This window comes from Osmerus mordax, chromosome 19 (genome assembly GCF_038355195.1).
Source record: "Osmerus mordax isolate fOsmMor3 chromosome 19, fOsmMor3.pri, whole genome shotgun sequence".
Lineage (NCBI taxonomy): Eukaryota > Metazoa > Chordata > Actinopteri > Osmeriformes > Osmeridae > Osmerus > Osmerus mordax.
The window spans coordinates 14,427,643-14,454,480 of NC_090068.1; the positions used below are offsets into that span (position 1 = coordinate 14,427,643).

Genomic DNA, 26,838 nt, shown 5'->3' on the forward strand with positions numbered 1-26,838 from the left:
CTGGGTTCCTGTGTTCTACCTTGTTGAGGAACCATGCTGGGTTCCTGTGTTCTACCTTGTTGAGCGCTCCGGCGCCAGTGAGGATGATGTGAGAGTTGTCCACCTGAATGGTCCTCTGGCCCAGCCGCACCAGGTAGGCCCCGATCCCTATGGCTCTGCAGGTCACCTGGGGTCAGGGGGTCAGGGGTTAGATGAAAGACGGTTTGTATGTGTTTGTGTGTGTGTCTGTATATTTGCGAAGAACACAGGAAAGCCCAGTATACCAGGTTCATGGTGATGACCTCATCGTAGGCCAGGGAGGATTCTCCTGCAATCATCCCAGAACCCTTCAGGTTCTCTACCCCAAGCCCCTCCTCCTTGCCAATGATGTCAGTGATCTTGTACCTGCGGGGGAGGAGACATCTGACATCATGACCTGGCAAGGCTTGTGACATCACCTTGCCAGGAGGTGAGGGTTGGGTATGAGTGTGGAGGTGAGGGTTGGGTATGAGTGTGGAGGTGAGGGTTGGGTATGAGTGTGGAGGTGAGGGTTGGGTATGAGTGTGGAGGTGAGGGTTGGGTATGAGTGTGGAGGTGAGGGTTGGGTATGAGTGTGGAGGTGAGGGTTGGGTATGAGTGTGGAGGTGAGGGTTGGGTATGAGTGTGGAGGTGAGGGTTGGGTATGAGTGTGGAGGTGAGGGTTGGGTATGAGTGTGGAGGTGAGGGTTGGGTATGAGTGTGGAGGTGAGGGTTAGGAATGAGTGTGGAGGTGAGGGTTGCTGCAGGTCACCTGGACTCTCCTTCATCCTCCACATGCTCACAGTGGACAGAGTTGAGGGCCGACACCTTCTTGTAGTCCTGGGGGGTCAGGTACAGGTACTTGAAGCCCTAGGGGGGACAGGAAGTCTTCATTAGGGCTGGAGGGTCAGAGGTCATTCACAAGGATTTTATGAGGAATAAAGGAACGTGGCCTTAATTCACACTGAGGATGGCTGCTGCTGTTATCAGAGGCATGTACAGATCTACTGGATTTCATGTTGTGAAAAGAGTTCCGCCTTGAATGCTGTGAATATCATCAAACATCACCCTGCCCACTGAACCCTGAACCCTGACCTTGTAGGGGTCAGCTGGGTCCTGCCAGGCCACATGGAACATGTGTCTGATCTCCTCCGCCAGGCCGATGCGGGCGCCGCTGTTGGCAGCGATGTAGATGCGTGGGATGGCACTGGCACGAGACATCTCCGAGGCCTGCAGGAACAGAGCGTCTTCCTGGGGCCCGAACGAGCCGATCTTGTGTGTGATGTCGTTGCTAATGACTACCACCTCGCGCCCGGACGGGTACTCCGGAGTCCGCAGGGTCATCCTCCATGCTACCATGCCGATCTGGGGGGGGGGAGAGGAGACACACACACTGTGTAAGGGTTTACACACACCTAATCCTAACCACACTGTGTAATTGCCGTTTTGAAGGGAATCCTGTTATATGCAACTGAAGATAAGGAATGCTAGAGTCTGCGGGTCTATAACACGATGACCCTGCAGTTACGGAACAACAGGAACCTCAAGAGAAAAAACACCAAGAAGAAGAGGGCAGGTCGATCCAGGTTCTTGCAGCATCAGTAAATAGGTCATAAGGCCTTGGTAAGTTAGTCTTATAAACACACACTCATTTTAATAAGCATCTTAAAGCATAGGCATTATTACCTATTAGAAAACGCTTAGAACAAGCACCAGGATCTAAAGCTCATAAACAAGCACTTGTGGTTTATAAGTATGACAGGGTCCCGGTTGTGTTTAGGTAGCCAAGTTGACCAAGTGACCGTGGCAATGCTGCTCACCTCGTTGCCCCCGGGTAGGCGGTTCATCTGCACCAGCTGGCCCTGAGCGTCCAGCACCAGCTCAGTGAAGCTGAGCAGCTCTGAGGGCAGGGGGCAGGGGGGCAGGTGGGCCTGCGCCTGGCAGGAGTGCCACAGTTTCTTCAGAGCCTGCGGGGGAAACGGGAAGACAGAGAGAGACAGACAGGTGGATATATAGACAGAGACAAAGAGAGATGGATCTCCATGACTGAGGAGTGAAGCAGTGATGTTCCTGGTCCTGTGGAGGGTCCTACCTGCCTGACCATCTCAGGGAAGTCGTACACATAGGTGGTCCCCAGAGACTGGGCCTGGAAGCGCTTGGACTGCAGCAGGTCCTTGGTGACGTACGGGGTGTTGATGAGCATGCCATGCAGGGGCCCCTGCTTGTCCCCATACGCCTGGAACATGATCTGGACAGGGGGGGGAGGACGAGTCAGGCACCAGACCACCAGGAACACACGCTACAGACACACACGCTACAAACACAGCTACAGACACACACTACAGACACACACCACCAGGAACACAAGCTACAGACACACACCACCAGGAACACACGCTACAGACACACCACCAGGAACACACGCTACAGACACACACCACCAGGAACACACGCTACAGACACACACCACCAGGAACAGTTCATCTCCACTGACGCACACAAAATCACTCACTACAAACACACACACTCTACTGACATGTAAACAGCTAGTTCATCTCCACTGATGCACATCTACAGGAGCAGTTAATCTCTACCAACACAACCATAACCACTCTCTACCAACACAACCATAAACACTCTCTACCAACACAACCATAAACACACTCTCTACCAACACAACCATAAACACACTCTCTACCAACACAACCATAAACACACTCTACCAACACAACCATAAACACACTCTCTAACCCTAACCCAAATATGTGTCATTAGTCATCTTTAAAATAGGGAGTTCCCATGACTTGATAGGTGATCAGGGACCCCAACACCCCCCTTCCCAGACAGACATGGAGGGATGGAGTCATCTAGACTGATGATCCCAGGTGCTGCAGGGAATGATCAGTTATTAACCAGAGTAACCAGGTCTCTGTAACCTTGTTAAGGCTGTGTTTCCATCACATTAGGCCCTGAGCACAGCCCAACACAGGCTGTGTTTCCATCACATTAGGCCCTGAGCTCAGCCCAACACAGGCTGTGTTTCCATCACATTAGGCCCTGAGCTCAGCCCAAAACAGGCTGTGTTTCCATCACATTAGGCCCTGAGCTCAGCCCAACACAGGCTGTGTTTCCATCACATTAGGCCCTGAGCTCAGCCCAACACAGGCTGTGTTTCCATCACATTAGGCCCTGAGCTCAGCCCAACACAGGCTGTGTTTCCATCACATTAGGCCCTGAGCTCAGCCCAACACAGGCTGTGTTTCCATCACATTAGGCCCTGAGCTCAGCCCAACACAGGCTGTGTCACCTATAATCACATCCAGGAGGACGCCCAGTCTCAACACAACACAGGAGCTGATACAGAACACGGCCAGAGTCCTGGTCTCTCAAGCAGGGGGGGAGTTGCTTGCGCACAATGCTGCTTCATGTCCTCCCATCCTAAATAGGAACCACATTAAACACTTCTCAGATTCAAAACCATGGAACTAATGAGGCACATATTCCCCTCCACTGCAGAGGAGAGAATGGAAAGATGTGTCATGTCATTATTTCTCTGTCCACCTTCGTAAGAGTTCCAGCTTGTCAAACAGAGCTGTGCATGGCTACTGCCAGCACCTGTTACCTGACAGGAAATAGACCCAGGACGAGAGGATACAGCCTATGGATGTGACTTCAAGGGTTAGGGTTAAGAACATGTCCTCCTGAACAAAGGACATGTTCAGGAGGCTGGACAACACTGCCTGGACTTCCGCCAGCAGTCACTACTAGTGTGTGTGTGTGTGTGAGATGTGTGAGGGCCCCACCTGACGGTCTTTGGGCCCCACCTGTCCGGTGCGGGAGTCAGTGACCTCCTTGTACAGGCTGATGTCCAGGTAGTATCCAGACTCGTTGGTGAGGAACAGCCGGATGGGGATCTGCTTCCCCGTGGGTGTCAGCCGGATGTTGATCTTCAGTTCAGCCTGCAGCACGCGCAGCTTCCACAGGCGGCTACCGTAGCGCATCACCATGGAGCGCACCGACTCCTCGATCTGGTATACAGGGGCAGGGGTCAGGGGCAGCATAAGTGCAAACAGCTAAAACAGCTTCACACATAGAGGGACATCCCGGTAATAGACAGTTCCAGCACACAGCCCCCCCAGGGGGACCCCGGCAGCCCCCCAGGGGAACCCCGGCAGCCCCCCCAGGGGGACCCCGGCAGCCCCGTGTCTGGGACCCCACCCACCTTGGAGGGGTCCATGATGACGGTGGGGACAAAGTTGAGGAAGATGTGGTTGCAGTCGGTACGGACGGTGGTGTTGTTGAACGCCACCTCCAGCTCATCCATGGCCTCCAACAGCAGCCGCTCAGCCTCGTTGTGGAGGTACTCAAACGAGGCTTCCTGGACAACACACGGGACAGTCAGGCTGACACACACGACGACAGACACACGACCACACACGACCACACACACACAGACACACACAGACACACACAGACACACGACCACACTCCTCACCTTGGTAACCAGGTCTGAGTGGCGGATGATGGCCCTCACAAAGAAGCGGTAGTCCGTGACCTCGGTGCCCACCTCCACGCGGGCGGCACCCAGGTACAGGTGCATCTTGTGGTTGGCACAGGGGATGGCAGTCAGGGCAAAGTTCCTCATGCGGTTCAGCTCCAGCTGGAAGGCAAGAGCCGGCTCCAGGTGACGGTAGATCCTGTCCTCCTCGAACTGGACACAACAACATGGTCAGACCACAACCACACGGTCCTACACAGCAGGGAGAGGGGTCTCCTCCACAGAAAGTCCCCTCGTGGGTTCCCTGTAGGAGGTTGGTCCCTGAAACCTAACCCTCTCTCCTGGGTTCTTCAGGGTTCCTTTATCTCACTAGAGGAGCTATTTCACCTTCAGGGAGGATGGAACCCGGCCCAGAGCCACAAACAGCATGAGGCAGGAGAAATCTGCAATCTCAGCCTGCTAATGCGTGTCATTTTTCTTCAATGGGCGACATAATTAAATAGTTCATTACTTTAATGAGGTTTGGTGGTGCCATTGTAGTGAACCTGGCAACAACCGGGACACAACCATCAATTATCAGGATGGAGAGAGACCCTGGTGGTGAGGACCACACTGGAGAGAGACCCTGGTGGTGAGGACCACACTGGAGAGACCTGTCTGTCTGTACTGGGAGAGCAGACTCACCTTGTCTCTGGCACGGAAGGTGAAGAACTTAGGGAACTCTCTCTGTATCAGAGAGAGAGAAGATAGAGAGAAGAGAGATAGAAAAGAAGAGAGAGAAATAATACAAGTTACAAATGTGTTCAGGTGTTGTGAGACACATCATCACCCTTCCAGAGTGTTAGAGGTTAGTGACAGTCAGAGCTCTGAGCAGTGTTAGAGGTTAGTGACAGTCAGAGCTCTGAGCAGTACATACACACATACAAACTAACCCTAACTACACACATACAAACTAACCCTAACTACACACATACTAACCCGAACTACACACAAACTAACCCTAACTACACACACATACTAACCCTAACTACACACATACTAACCCTAACTACACACATACTAACCCTAACTACACACATACTAACCCTAACTACACACATACTAACCCTAACTACACACATACTAACCCTAACCCTAACTACACACATACTAACCCTAACTACACACATACTAACCCTAACTACACACATACTAACCCTAACTACACATATTAGCATCTGGACATGGCGCTCACAGCTCAGGATATGGTGACAGGAGGGGTGAGAATCTGACTAGACGACTGTCAGCCACACGTAAGTAGGCTGTTCTCTCTAGAAGGTTCTCTAAAGGGGTTCTCTGAAAGGGTTCTCTGACTCTGGACCACAGGCAGGCAGGCATAGCGTCGACAGCTGTGGTGAGACTCCTTCTCCTGTAGGAGCTACAGCCAACAGGATTACAGGCGTCGGCCTGATGATGAGTACACCTGCCTGTACATACAATACCTGTCTAATTACACGCCTAATGCCACGGCAACGCTGGCAGGCAGACACCGGGCCACTAGAACACATGATGTCCTTTAATTGTAGCCGTTACCCGCCTCTTTCTAGGGTCTAAATTGGGGAGTGTTGTAATTAGGCGGGTAGAAACCCTAACCCTGACCCTGACCGGGGAAATTGAGCTGCTTCCCCGTCGCCACGCCAACCATGGTTGTAACCTATTCTTTGCTAATTCAAACAAAAGGTGATTACAGACACAGCAGTAACAGCTACATACTGAGGGATGAATAAACCAAGAAAATTATCCCCGGAACCAGTACATCCTAGAATGCTGGGAGGTGTGGGGAGACCAGGACAGCAGTCCACACGGTAAAGCAACATGCAGTTGGATGCTAAAACACACTCGCTAGCTCCAACCCTCACAGAAGAGGCTGTATGGCTCTCTGTGGTGCTGGAGGGACAGGGTTCCCTCAGCGTAGCCCGAACCCTAGACCCAACACCCTAGCAAGGCTAGCCTCACTTCCCAGGTCCACAGTGGGGCAGTAGAGGTGTGGAGGCTGGCTGGGGCACACAGGGGGGGGGTTTGCCCCTCATGACAAAGCCAGATAACGAGGAGGTAGTGGGAGAGGGTGATTATCTCATCAGGCCTGTTCTTCTCTGCCTGAGGAGGGGAGTGAGCAGGCAGGAAGCAGGGGGAGAGCCTGCTACACCAGGGAACACTAATAATTACCCCCCCAAGTGTGTCTGAAATCAGTGGAGAATATATATATATATAACAATATATAGATACACTTGGAAAACACTCTTCATTGTTGCTGAGTGGGGTGGGGGGATAGATCGAACCCCTCCCTTCCTCCACTCCCATTCCTTAACTCTGACCACTGAAATAGTAGATCATCTTCTGCTTTCTATTTTCACTGAGTACGTCATGCTGCATAAAAGCGATCAATGAAACGTCCAATGTGATGTAGATCACATCCTTTCATTCTACTTACATGAAACCTCTGGTCGACCTCACAGTTCACCTGCTTCCTGAAATCCTGACAGCCCAACCCCCAGGGAGGCCAGGCGGGACAGGAAGAGGAGAAGAAGAGACAGGAAGAGACAGGAAGAGACAGGAAGCAGACAAAAACAGCCAAATTTAAGATGCTAATTAGGACCAATCGCAGGTGAGATAATTGACTCTTGTTATTGTAGTGATCTCTCTCTGGGTAGAAGATTGGGGAGAGCTGATGAGGAGCGCAGGAGACATGTGGAGGAGGGAGGAAGAGGGCAGGGAGGGGAGAGAGGGAGGAAGGGAGGAGGAGGAGGGAGGAAGGGAGGGATGAAGGGAGGGAGGGAGGGAGGGAGAGGGCAGGGAGGGGAGAGAGGGAGGAAGGGAAGAGGAGGAGGAGGAGGGAGGAACGGAGGAGGGAGGGGAGAGAGGGAGGAAGGGAGGAGGAGGAGGAGGGAGGGAGGGAGGGAGGGAGGAAGGGAGGAGGGAGGGAGGAAGAGGGCAGGGAGGGGAGAGAGGGAGGGAGGAAGGGAGGAGGAGGAGGAGGAGGGAGGAACGGAGGAGGGAGGGGAGAGAGGGAGGAAGGGAGGAGGAGGGAGGGATGAAGGGAGGAGGGAGGGAGGGAGGGAGGGAGGAGGAGGAGGAGGAGGAGGGAGGAAGAGGGCAGGGAGGGGAGAGAGGGAGGAAGGAGGGAGGGAGGGATGAAGGGAGGAGGAGGGAGGGAGGAAGGGAGGAGGAGGAGGGAGGAAGGGAGGAGGAGGGAGGGAGGAAGGGAGGAGGAGGGAGTACCTTCTGCGCCACAAGGAAGGTCAGTCTACGGATGCCATGTTCGATCAGCAGGGATTTCTGGGGAAGGAGAAGAGAGAGAGAGGCAGATGAGGAGGAGGTACTGTACCTCCACAGCAGCAGAGGGCACTGGAGCAGACAACCCACCTTGGACTGGGTGAACTCTCTGAACATGGAGGCTAGGCCGTCATCATCGATGTCACTGTCAGTCTTGATGGCAATGTTTAGGATGTGGATGGGCTCGTCCTGAATGCCCTGGGTTTGCACACACACAAACACGAATGCACGCAGTCAGACACACAATTCGATGAAAGAATCAGCCAAACTGTAAATGCATCCTAATAGTAAAGTCTGGATTGGGACTCCCAGTGGTTTGCACCTGTACAATAGATAAATCCAACCTCACCCCCCTCACCTTGCTGTCCTCCTCTCCGTACAGCACAGGATTGCCCCCCTCAGGGAAGGTGGGGCTGGGGGGAGGAGAGTCAGAGAAGCAGCTCATAACATCTTTAATGTTCCTGCAGGTGGAGAGGAGAGCTGGGTTAGACATCATCACAGCTAGGACCAGAGGAGAGCCAGGGGGCCAGAGTAGGGGGCCAGAGCAGGGGGCCAGGTGGCAGGGGGGCAGAGCAGGGGGACAGAGCAGGGGGCCAGGTGGCAGGGGGGCAGAGTAGGGGGCTAGAGTAGGGGGCTGTGGGGCAGGGGGCCAGAGCAGGGGGCCAGGTGGCAGGGGGGCAGAGCAGGGGGCCAGAGCAGGGGGCCAGGTGGCAGAGCAGGGGGCCAGAGCAGGGGGCTAGAGTAGGGGGCTAGAGTAGGGGGCTGTGGGGCAGGGGGCCAGGTGGCAGGGGGGCAGAGCAGGGGGACAGAGCAGGGGGACAGAGTAGGGGGCCAGAGCAGGGGGCCAGGTGGCAGGGGGGCAGAGCAGGGGGACATAGCAGGGGGCTAGAGTAGGGGGCCAGAGCAGGGGGCCAGGTGGCAGGGGGCCAGAGCAGGGGGACAGAGCAGGGGGCCAGAGCAGGGGGCCAGAGCAGGGGGCCAGAGCAGAGGGCCGTGGGGCAGAGTAGGGGGCCAGAGTAGGGGGCCAGAGTAGGGGGCCAGAATAGGGGGCCAGAGCAGGGGGCCAGAGCAGGGGGCCAGAGCAGGGGGCCAGAGCAGGGGGACAGAGCAGAGGGCCATGGGGCAGTGTGGTTTCTCACCTGCAGAACTCCTGGAAGGAGCGGAAGGACACCATGGCGCCCATGCGCTGGCAGGGCGGGGTGAAGGAGGTGTCCAGCAGCACATCCGTCACGCTCACCACCCCATAGTGGTTCAGGTTGGACGAGAAAGACATTCTGGAACAGAGCACAGTGACCCTATCAGAACCCTAACCCTCGCCCAGACCAGCCCACAGCCCCCACCCAGGAGGCCCCAGTCCTGACTCCTCACTCATCACTGGACCCTATCTGAATGAAGAGGCTGGCAGAGAGTGCACGGTTGGAAAACAGTCCCGTCTAAATAGCTCTGACTTGTGTGAATGAAGGTCAAAAACACCAGAAGCCCAGAAGGTCAGAAGTGGATACACGCCACACAGAGTTCCCCTCTGGTACAGCGGGGGTCAGAGAGTTCCCCTCTGCTACAGCGGGGGTCAGAGAGTTCCCCTCTGGTACAGCGGGGATCAGAGAGTTCCCCTCTGGTACAGCGGGGGTCAGAGAGTTCCCCCCTGGTACAGCGGGGGTCAGAGAGTTCCCCTCTGGTACAGCGGGGGTCAGAGAGTTCCCCTCTGGTACAGCGGGGGTCAGAGAGTTCCCCTCTGGTACAGCGGGGGTCAGAGAGTTCCCCTCTGGTACAGCGGGGGTCAGAGAGTTCCCCTCTGGTACAGCGGGGGTCAGAGAGTTCCCCTCTGGTACAGCGGGGGTCAGAGAGTTCCCCTCTGGTACAGCGGGGGTCAGAGAGTTCCCCTCTGGTACAGCGGGGGTCAGAGAGTTCCCCTCTGGTACAGCGGGGGTCAGAGAGTTCCCCTCTGGTACAGCGGGGGTCAGAGAGTTCCCCTCTGGTACAGCGGGGGTCAGAGAGTTCCCCTCTGGTACAGCGGGGGTCAGAGAGTTCCCCTCTGGTACAGCGGGGGTCAGAGAGTTCCCCTCTGGTACAGCGGGGGTCAGAGTTAATCTGGCCAGGCCAGAGGACACCAGAGATTTCCCAGAACACAGACCCAGGAACCAGTAACCTGTGAACAGCAGCTTGAGAAACCATCAGGCGCCCACCAGAAAGTCCTCCCCAGGATGTGAAGTGAGATGCAGATATCTCAGTGTTTAGTCTTCTCAGAAGATGCCCAACGAAGCCCAGTGGCCAGACAGGGGGACAGGGGAGTGTGTGGGCTGACCTGTCCTCAGAGCTGCCAGCTGGAGGTCTCTCCTCCTTCAGCCCCTCGGCTGTGAGAGCGCTAGCAGCCAGCCTGACCTCAGCCTTCCTGCCAGCCACAGGAGCAGGCAACCTCCTGAGAGCAGTGGCACAGTTCACACAACCGCATGTTTCTGATGAGGATAGCAACTCTTCTTCTTTTACAGTCATAGTTGGTTATCCACCCGTAATGTTTGCATGCATACACAGAATACAGTCAGCCATACAGTACTGTCCTACAAGGCATACTGCTGGACACACACACACACACTCTCGTGTTTTTTTTTGACGTGGGACTTCTGACAGGTATGCTGCCAAATGACGCCATGCTGTCACCTCAGAGATCAGAATCATCAGAGATCAGAATCATCAGGACAAATCAACTGAAGTTAGCTCCAGCCTCCAAATCACAATGTTTGTTTGTCAGCAATTCAAAAACATTTAAACAGGAACAAACAGCATGGCCAAACAGGGTTTGCAACTCAATCAGGAAAAATCTTTATTTTAATATTATTTTATATTTATAGTTGATATTCACAATGTGAGACAGTGGGCCAAATGCCAATGTTGTCACATGTGTTGTTCTGAGCTGGCCTGATGGGTTAGGCCATGCTGCAAGTCCAGTAAATATGGTGTCAATAAAGAAATGTTTTTACCTGTTTAGAGTGGGGATGTTCCCTCTGAAATCAAACAACATGATTACTGAAAGGTTAGTGGCAGGCAGCAGCAGGAGACGACAGTCAGGGTGCTGAGTGTGTGTGTGTGCGTCTGAGTGTGTGCGTGCGTTTGAGTGTGTGTGTGTGCGTTTGAGTGTGTGTGTGTGTGCGTCTGAGTGTGTGTGTGTGCGTCTGAGTGTGTGTGTGTGCGTCTGAGTGTGTGTGCGTCTGAGTGTGTGTGTGTGTGCGCGTCTGAGTGTGTGTGTGCGCGTCTGAGTGTGTGTGTGTGCGCGTCTGAGTGTGTGTGTGCGCGTCTGAGTGTGTGTGTGCGCGTCTGAGTGTGTATATACAGTAAATGTTTTACTTTAAATAAGGTCAACTATCAACACAGCCTGACACCTGTTAGCAGTCTGTAGAGACGCTGTATCTCGCCCTCATTCCCGGGGTGAGAGAGGCAGTATCTCGCCCTTGTACCCAGGGTGAGAGAGGCTGAGTGGTGGGAATGTGCTAGAATAATATCAACATCTAAAACACAAGTCACCATGACTGCCCCTCCACAACATGCAACATGAGCTTTGTCTAGCTGTTCTACAGGCGTATTATCAGGTCAGTTCATTCCTGGAGAGCACACATGCTGCTGTTAGTCCGTGCCTGTAACTAGCACGATACACACACACATGCAGGTGCCCTGCACTTGCAGCAGAGACATTGTTGGGGGTCTGGTGGTTAGTCACGCAATCACAACCTAGACTGACGTCTCCACTCCCAACATCAACACACTGAACACAACCACTCTGAACTATCCGAGTGGAGCTGGTGGAAGAGGGGTGGTTATGTGCAGCCGGATCAAAGAGGATAATGTGCAGTTTCTCACTGGTCAACTGGTGATGACATCGTAAAGACGCAGTCTATTTGTTCTTAACTCTTCTCACATCCAGCGATCTGATTGGATGAAACCAGAAACACAGCACCTAGCTATGGCCATGGAGACAGTCAGAGCAGCTCTGCTACAACAGCTGCTCTACAGGAGTCCCAATACAGGGTCAAGACAAAGCAGTGAGGACGGGACACGGAGGGAGGGGTTAAAAGGTGGAGGTACGTGGTTATGGGGCAGGGCTGCAGGGCGGGGTCACCTACCTGTTGGGGTGAGAGGTGGGCAGCATGAATTGGAATTCTACAATGCAGGTGTTGTCTTTCAGCTGCCGATGCTGGACGCTGTTCAGCTCGTAGGCAATGTAGGCTCTCCGCACGTACACCTGGGGGGAACATACAGGACTACTGATGTAGGACAATTGAGGTAGGACTATTGAGGTAGGACTACTGATACAGGACTACTGACACAGGACTACTGACACAGGACTACTGACACAGGACTACTGACACAGGACTACTGACACAGGACTACTGACACAGGACTACTGACACAGGACTACTGACACAGGACTACTGATACAGGACTACTGACACAGGACTACTGACACAGGACTACTGACACAGGACTACTGGTCTCTCACCTCCAAGGCAGCCATCCTCACTACCTGGTTGCTGTGGTAGAAGAAGTTGGGCAGCACATCAAAGATGGACGTCTCCGACAGGATGAGTTTCTACACAGAGAGAGAGAGAAATGTAGAGAGTGATTCAACAACATATAAGTGAGCTGTTCGAATACCTACAGACAGACAGACAAGTCTAGGGTCGCTACCTGCAGGTTCTCGATGCAGAACTGGTGTCCGTACATGTCGATGGCAGAGAGAAAGATGGACTCCACCTGGTTGTGTCTCAGCTCATAGGAGGGGAGGTGGGAGGCAATGAGCACCTGGACAGAGATGGAGGGAGAGACAGCGGGAGAGATAAAGAGAGGGCGAGGGTGAGAGTAGGAGGGGCATGGTGAGGGTAGGAGGGGCATGGTGAGGGTAGGGGGGGCATGGTGAGGGTAGGAGGGGCATGGTGAGGGTAGGGGGGGCATGGTGAGGGTAGGGGGGGCATGGTGAGGGTAGCGGGGGCATGGTGAGGGTAGGAGGGGCATGGTGAGGGTAGGAGGGGCATGGTGAGGGTAGGAGGGGCATGGTGAGGGTAGGGGGGGCATGGTGAGGGTAGGAGGGGCATGGTGAGGGTAGGAGGGGCATGGTGAGGGTAGGAGGGGCATGGTGAGGGTAGCGGGGGCATGGTGAGGGTAGGGGGGGCATGGTGAGGGTAGGGGGGGCATGGTGAGGGTAGGAGGGGCATGGTGAGGGTAGGAGGGGCATGGTGAGGGTAGGGGGGGCATGGTGAGGGTGGGAGGGGCATGGTGAGGGTAGGAGGGGCATGGTGAGGGTAGGAGGGGCATGGTGTGGGAAGGAGGGGCATGGTGAGGGTAGGAGGGGCATGGTGTGGGAAGGAGGGGCATGGTGAGGGTAGGAGGGGCATGGTGAGGGTAGGAGGGGCATGGTGAGGGTAGGAGGGGCATGGTGAGGGGAGGAGGACTGACCTGGCGTGCCCGCAGGGCCACCTTGGCGTTTGTGGTCTTGCTGAGCTGGGTGAGCTCAGTCAAGATGGTCATCAGCTCGTCTGTCAGGGTGGGATCCCTGCCACACAACTGGTCCTGCACACACACACACACAGCTCAGTATTCAGATACAGCCCCCCACACACACACACACACACCCCGCACACAGGTTCAGGACTGAGCTGCTTAGACGTACAATGAGCATGGTGACCAGCAGGTTCTTCTTGGTGACCTGAGCATGGGAGAAGATGTAGTTGAGCACGGTGGCCATGTCCCCCTTGTTCTCCTCACGCAGCATGAACACACACTTGTCATAGTGTCCTGGAGCAGCAATGCAGGACAGACAGGAAGCACAGTTAGTGTAACAGCGCCCTCGTGTGGGCAAACTGAAAAACTACCGGTCTGGCTGAAGACAGGAAAGATGTCAGTCATAGAACAGGGTCGGTTTATCATCACCCTATATGCTAACACTGCCAGGCTCTGCTGTTAAAGACTGGCGGGGACGTTTCAACGGTATCGACATCAGTACAGACATCCCTCCTGTCCCTAATACCCCGCTCAGTAGGGACATCCCTCCTGTCCCTAATACCCCGCTCAGTAGGGACATCCCTCCTGTCCCTAATACCCCGCTCAGTAGGGACATCCCTCCTGTCCTTAATATATAAACCTATGACAGTAAATTTCTCTCACCATTCTGGAACTGGACCTCTACTTTGAGGTACTGTCTGAGAAGGTCCATCACCACTGCCTTCATGTGGCCCCGAATCCCACTGCGGTACCTGGACACACACACACACACACACACACGTCAGTGTATGATTGATACATATTGAGAGCGCGGGGAGGGGAGGAGGACTTACTTCTGCACCAACTGGACAATGCTCTGGGTGTTCATGAAGAACACCTCCCTTTCTGACTTCCTGTTCAGGGTGGCAGCATGGCTGTCCAGGATGTTAGCGATCTGGGAGGAAACAGATTCAGCCTTCACCTTGTACCTAACTAGAATGAAGAGTGTGTGTGTGTGTGTGTGTGTGTGTGTGTGTGTGTGTGTGTGTGTGAGAGAGAGAGACCTGCTGGCTGGGGAACTGGCAGAGCACGGATGTGATGTTGCTGGCGTACTGGGCCATCTCCTTCCTGATGGCCTTGTCCACCGCGGGAGGGACGCGTCCAGACACACTGGTCATGATGTCCTGCAGCTCCAGGAGGGGCAGCGAAGGGTCGCGCAGGGTCTTCATCAGACGCTCCACCCACTCCTTCAGCTGCACACACACACACACACACGCATAAATATACACACACATACATACATTACATTTACATTACATTTATGCATGAGAGAGACAGACAGACAGAGAGAGAGAGATATGGACCCACCTTGGTGCTGTAGAAGGGCTCAGGCAGACAGTATCCACTCATGATGTGGACCAGGTGGTCCAGAGTGCTGTGGAACACTCTGTGTAGCTTCTCTCCTCTCAGAGCCACAGCCTGGATACACGGCAGGGGGCCTGTGTGGAGCTCCGCCTGGCGCACACACACACACTTAGAACCACTCAGTATCGAAAGGGGAACGTCTGCGGTACATGGTGCAACACACACACCCAACACACACACACCCAACACACACACCCAACACACACACACCCTCCCCCACCTGCTGGACTCTGCTGGGGTCGTCCAGCTGCAGTTTAGCGATCACACAGCCGGGCTCCAGCACCGCCCCAGCACGCTTCACGTAGTGGATACACCCCGACTCTGCTGCTGTTAAAGTCATAACCATCTTCATCACCTGAAACACACACACACTGCATTAGTCTTCATCACCTGCATTACCCCCCACGTCTCTCGGCCCTCCAGCTCCCTCACCTCTATCTCGGCGTAGCACTGCCCAGAGAACACGTGTCCTCCATCTTCCACGCTGTACTGGATCAACTTCCCTGCCGACGGTGAACGCAACACAGACGGGTCGTTCTCTCGCTCAAACACACACGTCTTGTTCCCGATGGTGACACGGTACCTGAGGGGGAACACACACACCTCTAACATGCATGTCTTGTTCCTATGGTGACACGGTACACAGAATTATACCCACCCCTCTGTATCCAAACCCCATTAAGGAAAGTGTTTCTGCAGAACATCTGCCCATAAAAACAGTAAAGGTGCCTCCAAGCCCACCTGTCCACCTCCTCCTTCATGTAGGTGGTGTAGCTGCTGCCATCGTAGGACAGCAGCACACCTCCGTCGCTCAGCCTGTGCACGTCCACCTCTACCAGGGAGTGGTTCATGATCACCACGTAGGAGCTGGGGGACTGGCGGGTCACCTTCAGGATGTACTTGGTGCCCTCGTAGATGAGCTCCACCTCTACAGTGTTGAGCAGCGTGTGGGCTGGGAGGACCTGGCCCCTGGAGACACGAGGATAGAACTGTAACTCTCCGAGAACATCACTACTATACCTCTTCTAGGACATCACTACTATACCTCTTCTAGAACATCACCACAGTACCTCTTCTAGGACATCACTACTATACCTCTTCTAGAACATCAGTACAGTATCTCTTCTAGAACATCACTACTATACCTCTTCTAGAACATCACTACAATACCTCTTCTAGAACATCACCACCGTACCTCTTCTAGAACATCACCACAGTATCTCTTCTAGAACATCATTACAGTACCTCTTCTAGAACATCACCACAGTATCTCTTCTAGAACATCATTACAGTACCTCTTCTAGAACATCACTACAGTATCTCTTCTAGAACATCACCACAGTACCTTTCCAGAGAATGCAGGAAGTTGGAGACGCTGTTCCTGAGGTTGGAGTCAGCAACATGGAGAGCCCCGCTTACGATGCCCAGCATGGTGTCTGGACGCTCCGCCTGCACACACACACACACACACGCGCGCGCACATGCACACGTTGGTTAAAACACAAACACTACAGGATTCTCCAAGCACAGCTTGTTGTGTCCAGACTCTACCTGCATCTTCTCAGAGATTAGTCGGTCCAGCCAGCCAGTGTCAATGCTGTTGTGTTGGAAGCTCTCTGTCTCCAGCAGCTTGATGAGATACTCCACCGTGGTCCTGAAATCTCCTCGGATAGACAGCTCTTTCAGAGCCACCACCATATTCCTGCACACACACGGTCACCATACAGACACCATCAGTATCTAGGATAAGGGATGTGGGGCCTGTGTGTCGTCAGTGGTTTCAGGGCCCTGGTGGACCTGTGGACGGGTGAGCTTACGAGATGGCCTCCTCCCGGTTCTCCCCCCAGGAGAAGCAGTGTCCAAACTGGGAGTCAGCGAACTCGTGCAGCCCCCCGGCCGCCGCCACGCTGAAGTAGCCCCACACGTTCTTGTTGCTGCGGAAGTTCAGCTCCTGAACAGTGCCGGAACTTGGCTTGAAACCCTGGTGGACAAAACACAGTTAACACTAGTCTCTCCTCTCTGTTGACACTAGTCTCTCCTCTCTGTTAACACTAGTCTCTCCTCTCTGTAGACACTAGTCTCTCCTCTCTGTAGACACTAGTCTCTCCTCTCTGTAGACACTAGTCTCTCCTCTCTGTAGACACTAGTCTCTCCTCTCTGTAGACACTAGTCTCTCCTCTCTGTTGACACTAGTGTCTCCTCTCTGTTAACACTAGTCTCTCCTCTCTGTAGACACTAGTCTCTCCTCTCTGTTAACACTAGTCTCTCCTCTCTGTAGACACTAGTCTCTCCTCTCTGTAGACACTAGTCTCTCCTCTCTGTTGACACTAGTGTCTCCTCTCTGTTAACACTAGTCTCTCCTCTCTGTTAACACTAGTCTCTCCTCTCTGTAAACACTAGTCTCTCCTCTCTGTAAACACTAGTCTCTCCTCTCTGTTGACACTAGTCTCTCCTCTCTGTTAACACTAGTCTCTCCTCTCTGTTAACACTAGTCTCTCCTCTCTGTTAACACTAGTCTCTCCTCTCTGTTAACACTAGTCTCTCCTCTCTGTAAACACTAGTCTCTCCTCTCTGTTAACACTAGTGTCTCCTCTCTGTTGACACTAGTCTCTCCTCTCTGTCGACACTAGTCTCTCCTCTCTGTAAACACTAGTCTCTCCTCTCTGTTAACACTAGTCTCTCCTCTCTGTAAACACTAGTCTCTCCTCTCTGTAAACACTAGTCTCTCCTCTCTGTAGACACTAGTCTCTCCTCTCTGTTGACACTAGTGTCTCCTCTCTGTTGACACTAGTCTCTCCTCTGTTAACACTAGTCTCTCCTCTCTGTAAACACTAGTCTCTCCTCTGTAAACACTAGTCTCTCCTATTTGTAAACACTAGTCTCTCCTCTCTGTTAACACTAGTCTCTCCTCTCTGTCGACACTAGTCTCTCCCCTCTGTAAACACTAGTCTCTCCCCTCTGTAAACACTAGTCTCTCCTCTCTGTTAACACTAGTCTCTCTCCTCTCTGTAGACACTAGTCTCTCCTCTCTGTAGACACTAGTCTCTCCTCTCTGTAGACACTAGTCTCTCCTCTCTGTTAACACTAGTCTCTCCTCTCTGTTGACACTAGTCTCTCCTCTCTGTTGACACTAGTCTCTCCTCTCTGTAAACACTAGTCTCTCCTCTCTGTAAACACTAGTCTCTCCTCTCTGTTAACACTAGTCTCTCCTCTCTGTAAACACTAGTCTCTCCTCTCTGTAAACACTAGTCTCTCCTCTCTGTTAACACTAGTCTCTCCTCTCTGTTAACACTAGTCTCTCCTCTCTGTAAACACTAGTCTCTCCTCTCTGTTAACACTAGTCTCTCCTCTCTGTTAACACTAGTCTCTCCTCTCTGTTGACACTAGTCTCTCCTCTCTGTTGACACTAGTCTCTCCTCTCTGTAAACACTAGTCTCTCCTCTCTGTAAACACTAGTCTCTCCTCTCTGTTAACACTAGTCTCTCCTCTCTGTAAACACTAGTCTCTCCTCTCTGTAGACACTAGTCTCTCCTCTCTGTTAACACTAGTCTCTCCTCTCTGTTAACACTAGTCTCTCCTCTCTGTTAACACTAGTCTCTCCTCTCTGTTAACACTAGTCTCTCCTCTCTGTTAACACTAGTCTCTCCTCTCTGTTAACCCTAACCCTACCCTCTCTGTCCAGTCCATGAAGGCCTGGATCCCCTGTGACCTAACCCTAACCCTAACCCTAACCCTAATCCTAACGCTGTGACCACAGGAGAGGAAGGAGGAGCCACCTCGTCTGGGTTCTCGCTGGTGATGCGGGCGGCAATGACATGTCCCCGGGGAGAGGGGGAAGTGGACAGAGCCTCGAAGTCGATGGGACAGTCTCCCCAGGGCTGCACCCCGTACAGCATCCGGATGTCCTTGATCCGGTTCAGGGGGATCCCCATGGCGATCTGGCAGCGGCAGGCAGAGGAGAATCATCAGCTAACACATGTAGCATCTTTATAAGCTCACACATGTAGCATCTTCATAAGCTAACACGTGTAGCATCTTCATAAGCTAACACATGTAGCATCTTCATAAGCTAACACATGTAGCATCTTCATAAGCTAACACATGTAGCATCTTCATAAGCTAACACATGTAGCATCTTCATAAAATCACTGCAACAAACTCTCTTGCACTTTTAGCACTTTTATTTCTGTGTACAGGGTCTGTTCCCCCAGAAGCCTGACTGTTTACAGGGTCTGTTCCCTGCCTGGGCTTCTGCTTGAGCAGATCTGACCTACTTACTAACAGCAGGACAACCACGAGACCTACTGCTGTACATCTGCCCCAAAGCTGTGGGGAGGAGGGAGGGGCCTGTACTCTGACTCTCTCTTTAACCTTGGTTACCATGGGGATGGAGGCCTGAGGTAGAATTAGCCGTCAGGAGTGGTGAAGCGCTCTGATGTGAGAATGAACACACACACACAAACACATCCACACTGCGCCCCACCTGCAGCTGTGCGGCGGGCAGGTTGACGTCAGCCACCATCTCGGTGCACGGGTGTTCCACCTGCAGACGGGGGTTCAGCTCCAGGAAGTAGAAGCTGCTGTCTGGGCTGTATAGATACTCCACCGTCCCCGCACTCACATAGCCCACCATCTTAGCCAGCTTCACCGCACACTGGGGACACACAATCACAATACAGAATACACAGTCACTGTACAGACAGTCACTGTACAGATTCATATTAAATACACCTGTGCAGGTATACAGGTACATTATATGTTAATCATATAACAGTATTATACAGTACATAACTATATATACATAGAATTAAAGAGCAAATGAAATTGAATCTTTAACGTCTCCTACCCTCTCCATATCCTCAAACACGTCTCCATTAGCGATGGTGGCAGGAGCTTCCTCAATGATCTTCTGGTGGCGTCGCTGCACTGAGCAGTCCCGGCCGAACAGGGAGATGGCGTTGCCGTACTGGTCGGCCAGGATCTGAACCTCCAGGTGCCGAGCGTGCTTGGCCAGCTGCATCACGAAGATGGGCGAGCCCGGAACCTCTGCCTGGACCTGGGGTTAGGGGTTAGGGGTCAGCAAGGGGGTCACACATACACACCGAGCGGGTCCCCTGGTGGTCAGGTGTCCCTCACCTGTCTGAAGAGGTTGGGGAAGTCATCTGCTGTGTTGACCTTGCGGATGCCCTTCCCTCCGCCGCCCTCTGAAGCTTTCACCATCACAGGGTAGCCCACCTCCTCAGCAGCCTGGCGACACACACACACACACACAATGCTCAGCCTCCTCCTAGTGAAGCATCAGGACCAGAGCATGAGTGCACACACACACACAATGCTCAGCCTCCTCCTAGTGAAGCATCAGGACCAGAGCATGAGTGCACACACACACACAATGCTCAGCCTCCTCCTAGTGAAGCATCAGGACCAGAGCATGAGTGTGCATGAGGTCAGACCTTCAGTCCTGCCTCCACATCCTGGATGCAGCCCAGGTCATACACCTCCGGAGGAACATTGATCACCCTCTTCTTCTGGTCACTCTCTGTCCACTCCACTGTCAGACCTGACACACACCAACACAAAGTCAGTACCTTCCCTGAGACACACACACACAGTCAGTACCTTCCCTGAGACACACACACACACACAGTCAGTACCTTCCCTGAGACACACACACACGCACACAGTCAGTACCTTCCCTGAGACACACACACACACACACACGAACACACAGTCAGTACCTTCCCACACCTCAATTAGAATGTGAACAGACAGAGCGGCAGACAGACGTACCTCTCCCGCTCCAGGGTAAGGTGGGGATCCCAGCTGTCTGGGCCACGATGGACGAGGCGATCTTGTCCCCCAGCGCCCACATGGCCTGGCTAGGAGGACCTGGGAGAAGAGCAGAGACCAGCATCTAAAAAGGCTACCTAGGATCACGCACACACACATTTTGTTAATGGGGACTCAGAATTGAGTCCCATTCAAAATCCAGTTTCCCCCAATCACTAACCTTAACAAATCTAACCTTAACCCCAAAACTTAGCACTCACCTCACAAAAATGAAGGGTTATTACTCATGAAGGCTATGCCATCTTACCCATGAAGGTTATGCCATCTTACCCATGAAGGCTATGCCGTTCTTATGAAGCAGTTCAGGGAGTTTGGGGTTCTCTGACGCGTGACCCCACCCAGCCCACACCGCCTGGGGAGAGAGGGGCGAGGGGGAGGAGAGAGGGGCGAGGGGGAGGAGAGAGGGGCGAGGGGGAGGAGAGAGGGGCGAGGGAGAGGAGAGAGGGGCGAGGGGGAGGAGAGAGGGGCGAGGGGGAGGAGAGAGGGGCGAGGGGGAGGAGAGAGGGACGAGGGGGAGGAGAGGGGCGAGGGAGAGGAGAGAGGGGCGAGGGAGAGGAGAGGGGCGAGGGAGAGGAGAGAGGGGCGAGGGGGAGGAGAGAGGGGCGAGGGAGAGGAGAGAGGGGCGAGGGGGAGGAGAGGGGCGAGGGGGAGGAGAGGGGCGAGGCGGAGGAGAGGGGCGAGGGGGAGAGAGGTAATCATGAACATGTCCTCCACCCAGGTGGACCAATTAGCTACACCAGCAGAGTTCCTATTGGTCCATCTCATGAGAGAGGATCTACACCCAACAAGTCAAATACTGGTGTTAGATGAACACTTTCATATTTGCTGTGAATCACTGAGAAGAGTGGAAGCGTGGTGTTTCAGTGCACCTGCACAGGGATGCGTTTAGCGATGTCCAGAATGAGCTCCACGTTGGCATAATTATTGTTGTTGGTCCCTCCGGGAACAGGAACATAATGGTCTGCCATTTTTATGTACTCTGTGGATTACAGTCAAGGAAAATGTATACATTTTGCATGTCTGGCACAATATGCAGTGTTTGCTTGTTTGCACAATATTGTCAGACGTTATGTAACCCTGACCCTAGAGCAGCATGACTCATGTACAGAATACAGGGAACGTTCTGTCTGCTGAGTTAGACCAGGAGTCACTTGTTAACTGACGAGCTAAACCAATAGGGGTTCTGCAGCCCTACCCCCTCACCTGCATTGGCTTTTAGGTCTTCCGGGGTTACCATGACGACGAAGCGGATGGCCCTCTCATTGCGGAACATCTCGTACGACCAGCGGCGGATGGAGCGCATGCACTTCACCGCGGCGATGCCGTTGTTGGCGATGAGGACCTGAGGGGGGATTCAGCATTATGACACCCTCACCCCCAATACTGACCTGAGGGGGGATTCAGCATTATGACACCCTCACCCCCAATACTGACCTGAGGGGGGATTCAGCATTATGACACCCTCACCCCCAATACTGACCTGAGGGGGGATTCAGCATTATGACACCCTCACCCCCAATACTGACCTGAGGGGGGATTCAGCATTATGACACCCTCACCCCCAATACTGACCTGAGGGGGGATTCAGCATTATGACACCCTCACCCCCAATACTGACCTGAGGGGGGATTCAGCATTATGACACCCTCACCCCCAATACTGACCTGAGGGGGGATTCAGCATTATGACACCCTCACCCCCAATACTGACCCCAGCGTGACCCCTCACCCCCAATACTGACCCCAGCGTGACCCCTCACCCCCAATACTGACCCCAGCGTGACCCCGGGGCTGAGGACTACCTACCTTCTCGATGACCTTGTTGCCCCCGAAGCGTGTGACAAACTCTGCCGGGGAGGCGACGGTGAAGTCCCTCTGCAGGTCCATGCGGCGGCGGTCTCTACCCTGCTTCACCAGGTGCAGCCCCGACATGCTGGGCCTGTGTGACAGACTGACACTCATTCAGTATCAGCAGGACACAGCCTGGGCCCTCCAGCTAATCACATGATGCCTTATTTTCAGCCCTTTAAACCAGCGGCTTCACAGATGCCCACATCAGCATCTGTAACCAACCTAGCCCCTACCAGAAGATAAGAAATAAAGTCCCCCACATAAACTAAACTCAAACACCATCACAATCATCAGGAACCAGGAAGTCAGAAAAGGCATTTCCTTCATGCATGTTTGAGGGTTTGTTAATTGACAGACTGCAGGACAGGAGGGATCAGGTGAGATTCTTGTGGACTGGATGTCTGTTTTTTTACAACTTGGATCAGGCTGATCTGAGGGCACCCATATGACTTTAGAGATAAGAGGGCTACTGAAGGAAATAGCAGATCAGAACGTGTCATGAAACTCAACTTCCAGTCTTCACTGACCTTGGATCAAAAGGGGAAATGTGTTCAACCATAATAATCAATCAAGGTAGGTTCAAAATCTGCTTTTCAAAATCCCAAATGAAAGTTTCACCAGGTGAAATGTTTGCTTTTTAAGCAATTCCAGTGAGTATTACACAAGACAGGTTAAGTAGCCAGCAGAACTGGCCAGTTAACATGTCTGTTCCATTCTGTCTGGACCTCAGGAGAACAGCCGCTGGTTGGGCAGGGCAAGCCCTCGACGAATGAGAGATAGAGGACTGTGGGAGGTAAGAGAGAGACTCACTGTCCAGTATTTCCAGTTTCAACACCCTGAACTTTAGCCAGACCTGACCTCAGGTGAGCTTGGGTCTCTGTCTGGCCAACTCAGAGAGCTTACTCATAGGGTTAGGGTTAACCCTTACTCATACAATCTGAACGCCTGCTAGAGAGCCAACAGAGATAACACCCACATGTAGAGGGAGAGTTAAAGGGTTAGGAGAGCTGAGAGTGCTGTCGGAGGGTTAGGGAGAGCTGAGAGTGCTGTCGGAGGGTTAGGGAGAGCTGAGAGTGCTGTCGGAGGGTTAGGGAGAGCTGAGAGTGCTGTCGGAGGGTTAGGGAGAGCTGAGAGTGCTGTAGACTTGTACACACGTAATTAATTAGTAACAAATTATTTTACTCAGAGTAACTGAATTTAAGCGTGCACATGAGCCACCGTTGTAGACTCTCGTCTGTGATGCACATCGTTGTGTTGTTATCAGCGCCTACTAGTGGCGTATATCATTAATTTTAATAACTCAAGTCAATATAGGTAGCCACATTTGCATTTCGATACTCTGAGTAAATATAGTTGTTAATAATAATTCATTATTTTCATATAAAGCACCTTGTCAATAAATGATACCCTATGATTGCAAATGTACTTTCTAGGTATTATACATATTGGAAACTACAAACTCTCCTGGATACAAATCTGTTTAAATCACTCAGATATCTTTATCACATCTGAAGTTACATCATTTTAAAGTCGACCTGTGTCAAAAAGTGATATGGGAGAAAATCCTTTTGTTCGTCGACGTTGTGAATGTAAATGTCATTACATTAATAACTTCTCAGCAAGTTATTTCATTGATCAGTTGTTATGGGCTGCTGCATCACTCAAAAGAGCAGGCAAACTAAGCATTTGATTTGACATGGCTTGAAAATCTTGCTAGCTGACATGTCCAGAAACCATATACTTTTTGCACATTACAATGAAGTTTAGGGTGTTAACTATACAAAACATAAAAAATCTCAATTTTGACAGAAAACGATTTTCGATCTTTTACGGCTTATAGCCAACAATGAGCGGCCGCGACATCCACGGGTTTCCGCAGGCCGCCACACATACTTAAACAATTCTATTCTAAAATGGCCGTGGGGCAGTTAGGCTACATGACAGTAGACAAAAGCTGCAAGACACCCAATGCAACTGCCACGAGACACTTGCGTACCACTATCAACAGAACAGTAACTGTCATGTACCAGTGGAGGCGCTGTAACGTACCACTAGCTACTGTCACGTACCACTAGCTCCACTGGCACGTACCACTAGGTGCCAGTAGAGGCGCTGTCAGGTACCACTAGCTACTGTCATGTACCAGCGAAGGCACTGGCTAGTACCACTAGCTACTGTCACGTACCACTAGGTGCCAGTAGAGGCACTGGCACGTACCACTCGCTCCACTGGCACGTACCACTCGCTCCACTGGCACGTACCACTAGCTACAGTACAGCACAGTTTCGGTTCTAACTGCCTCTCGTTTACATTGAGCAATTTCACGACATTTCAGACAAGTAACGCAAAAATGCTTAAAGAAACAATGGAATGACAAAACTGAACAAAAATTCTCTACATTTTTTTATATTTTATACTGCTGCACAAATACAGAAGACAACAATATATATATTTAAGACAATATTCATGTAAAAAAATTACTTTTTCTCAGTACTGTATATCCAATTAAATGTTCAGGGGGGTTTGAACCTGTGACCTTTTTATCTGCAGTCAAATGTCTAACCACTGTCCCCATGGCAACATGTCCTATACCACTGTCCCCATGCAACATGTCCTATACCACTGTCCCCATGACAACATGTCCTATACCAGTGTCCCCATGCAACATGTCTATAAACAATAAACATGCTGTTCTACAAGAACGGAACCACTTGTGTATGTTGAACAAACCTCAGGTTATGCAGAGGCCCGTCCACGTGGTCGAAGCCCATCTCGAAGGTGCTGTCGGAGCTGATGGAGGAGGAGGGGGACAGGGAGCGCTCCTTTTCCTCCTGCCTCCCCAGCACCTCGTCCTCAGAGTTCTCCTCCGACACAGAGCCCACCGTGAAGTGGGAGAGCAGGGCAGCGGGCTTCTGGTCCTGCTGGGCCATGGCGGGGCGACACGGGCAGCTGGCTAACACTGAGGAGGGAGAGGCGCTCAGATATAAGGAGGGAGGATGTAGGTGTGTGTGTGTGTGTGGGGGGGGGGCTAACATGTTAAACAGGATCATCCTGGCATCCACCTTTCATCAACATTTGACAGGTTGCATCAGTGGGTGCAAAGTCTAGCTGATGAAGCATCTGTATGTGAAACTATTACAAAACTCACTATGCTGACCTGAAAGGGTAATTTGCCATGCCAACATCACCTCATCCAGGCTGCATGCTCTTGACAGCTAGGCTACTGCAGCAGCAACCCTCACAATGAACATCGCCATCCATCTGGCAGTAAATTAACTACATTGGTTTTAAATGCCATGTTTGGTAGAGAATGTTTACGAAATCCCAGCAAACATACACCGTTACTAATAGGTGACTATCCAGATTGAGTACGCTGTAAGGCACACCTTGCTCATCTACCTGCTGGACCTGTTTAACCCGACCCTGTAGCGCACCCCCCCACACACACACACACACACACATTCTTACAGTATCGGGCCAACGCCAGGATTACTTAATCCATAATACTGCATCATACAGGATTACATATTCACTAGATATTCACGAGAAACATATTTTGCAAGTATGTTAATTCCCAAACGTTGAATTTACATCTCGCCTGGACAGCTGATCTGTGCTGGAGGAAACTGCAACAGCGACCACAACAGAGCAGTGGCACGGCTTGGATCCTCACCCCTACTGCTGCTAAATCCATACAATGTTACTCGCGCTATACATTTGCAAGAACATGTTTTCTGTAAAGTTCCTATTAGCAATACTGCTGTTAGTTAGCTAGCTAACTAGTCTAGCTATTTGCTGTTCGTTAGCTAGCTAACTAGCTATACCACTAGATTGCTAGCTAATGAGCTTATAGGGACAGCAAGATCGCTGATGGCTGGACTAGCTAGCTAGATATCGAACGAGTACAGTACTAGTACCGGCAGAAGCAGACAAACATGACTTGCTTCTTGTTATCGCACTAGATAACAAGCTAACTCACCGTGGGAAATAAATCGACAAGAAATACTGAATAGTTGATTCCAAACGACTGATTAATATAGCTTCACTTTCTCCTGGGATCCATCTGACGTGTTTTTCCAATCGCTTATGACAAAAACTCACATCATGATGAGCTAACACGAGTACAACAGACGCTTTGACAGTGGCGGTGGTGCGATATGATGCTGACACAGGTTACTCCTGGTCGTTCCACTCTGAACTGAGTTCATTAGCCAATCACGCTACTGCACTGCTGACAAGTAACCAATCGTATTGCAGAACTCCCTTTAGAGGCGGGCTAATGTTGAGAGGAGGTGTGCCCAATAAAAACCTCCTTGCCGGCCACGTGCCTGGCCGTCTGACGAGTTAAAGGGACATTCCTTAATGTTGTACTTTTACATCTGCTTTCTACTCCAGACTCCAATGCTACGAACCAAAATAAAACTGTAAAAAAAAAGAAGC

The 26,838-nt window shown here is 52.1% G+C and overlaps 1 protein-coding gene across 9 annotated transcripts in view; it reads right to left on the minus strand.

Moving 5' to 3' along the window:
* Positions 1 to 26,514, minus strand: part of acaca (acetyl-CoA carboxylase alpha) — a 37,148-nt gene extending 10,634 nt beyond the window's left edge. Inside the window, exons 1-44 of one of the 9 annotated variants that reach the window (XM_067257322.1) lie at positions 26,378 to 26,514; positions 25,129 to 25,357; positions 22,354 to 22,486; positions 21,752 to 21,890; positions 21,418 to 21,527; positions 20,819 to 20,900; positions 20,489 to 20,587; positions 20,152 to 20,258; positions 19,835 to 19,945; positions 19,545 to 19,754; positions 19,182 to 19,352; positions 18,475 to 18,636; positions 16,516 to 16,679; positions 16,250 to 16,400; positions 16,044 to 16,147; positions 15,440 to 15,667; positions 15,131 to 15,281; positions 14,919 to 15,053; positions 14,642 to 14,788; positions 14,338 to 14,526; positions 14,128 to 14,228; positions 13,958 to 14,046; positions 13,464 to 13,588; positions 13,250 to 13,363; positions 12,485 to 12,598; positions 12,297 to 12,386; positions 11,920 to 12,038; positions 10,783 to 10,806; positions 10,110 to 10,223; positions 8,947 to 9,081; positions 8,130 to 8,268; positions 7,898 to 8,005; positions 7,754 to 7,810; positions 6,966 to 7,010; positions 5,180 to 5,221; positions 4,493 to 4,708; positions 4,220 to 4,375; positions 3,801 to 4,025; positions 2,090 to 2,245; positions 1,818 to 1,964; positions 1,093 to 1,362; positions 770 to 867; positions 264 to 384; positions 56 to 166 (exon numbers count right to left, since the gene is read on the minus strand). In XM_067257322.1, coding sequence (XP_067113423.1) covers positions 56 to 166; positions 264 to 384; positions 770 to 867; positions 1,093 to 1,362; positions 1,818 to 1,964; positions 2,090 to 2,245; positions 3,801 to 4,025; positions 4,220 to 4,375; positions 4,493 to 4,708; positions 5,180 to 5,221; positions 6,966 to 7,010; positions 7,754 to 7,810; positions 7,898 to 8,005; positions 8,130 to 8,268; positions 8,947 to 9,081; positions 10,110 to 10,223; positions 10,783 to 10,806; positions 11,920 to 12,038; positions 12,297 to 12,386; positions 12,485 to 12,598; positions 13,250 to 13,363; positions 13,464 to 13,588; positions 13,958 to 14,046; positions 14,128 to 14,228; positions 14,338 to 14,526; positions 14,642 to 14,788; positions 14,919 to 15,053; positions 15,131 to 15,281; positions 15,440 to 15,667; positions 16,044 to 16,147; positions 16,250 to 16,400; positions 16,516 to 16,679; positions 18,475 to 18,636; positions 19,182 to 19,352; positions 19,545 to 19,754; positions 19,835 to 19,945; positions 20,152 to 20,258; positions 20,489 to 20,587; positions 20,819 to 20,900; positions 21,418 to 21,527; positions 21,752 to 21,890; positions 22,354 to 22,486; positions 25,129 to 25,328 — 5,709 coding nt within the window. In that variant the 5' untranslated portion in view covers positions 25,329 to 25,357; positions 26,378 to 26,514. Of the gene's footprint in view, positions 1 to 55; positions 167 to 263; positions 385 to 769; positions 868 to 1,092; positions 1,363 to 1,817; positions 1,965 to 2,089; positions 2,246 to 3,800; positions 4,026 to 4,219; positions 4,376 to 4,492; positions 4,709 to 5,179; positions 5,222 to 6,965; positions 7,011 to 7,753; positions 7,811 to 7,897; positions 8,006 to 8,129; positions 8,269 to 8,946; positions 9,082 to 10,109; positions 10,224 to 10,782; positions 10,807 to 11,919; positions 12,039 to 12,296; positions 12,387 to 12,484; positions 12,599 to 13,249; positions 13,364 to 13,463; positions 13,589 to 13,957; positions 14,047 to 14,127; positions 14,229 to 14,337; positions 14,527 to 14,641; positions 14,789 to 14,918; positions 15,054 to 15,130; positions 15,282 to 15,439; positions 15,668 to 16,043; positions 16,148 to 16,249; positions 16,401 to 16,515; positions 16,680 to 18,474; positions 18,637 to 19,181; positions 19,353 to 19,544; positions 19,755 to 19,834; positions 19,946 to 20,151; positions 20,259 to 20,488; positions 20,588 to 20,818; positions 20,901 to 21,417; positions 21,528 to 21,751; positions 21,891 to 22,353; positions 22,499 to 25,128; positions 25,358 to 26,377 lie in introns of all 9 variants that reach the window. The other 8 variants (XM_067257324.1, XM_067257323.1, XM_067257321.1 and 5 more) reach the window with 8 other exon arrangements.
* Between the last annotated feature and the right edge of the window lie 324 nt (positions 26,515 to 26,838).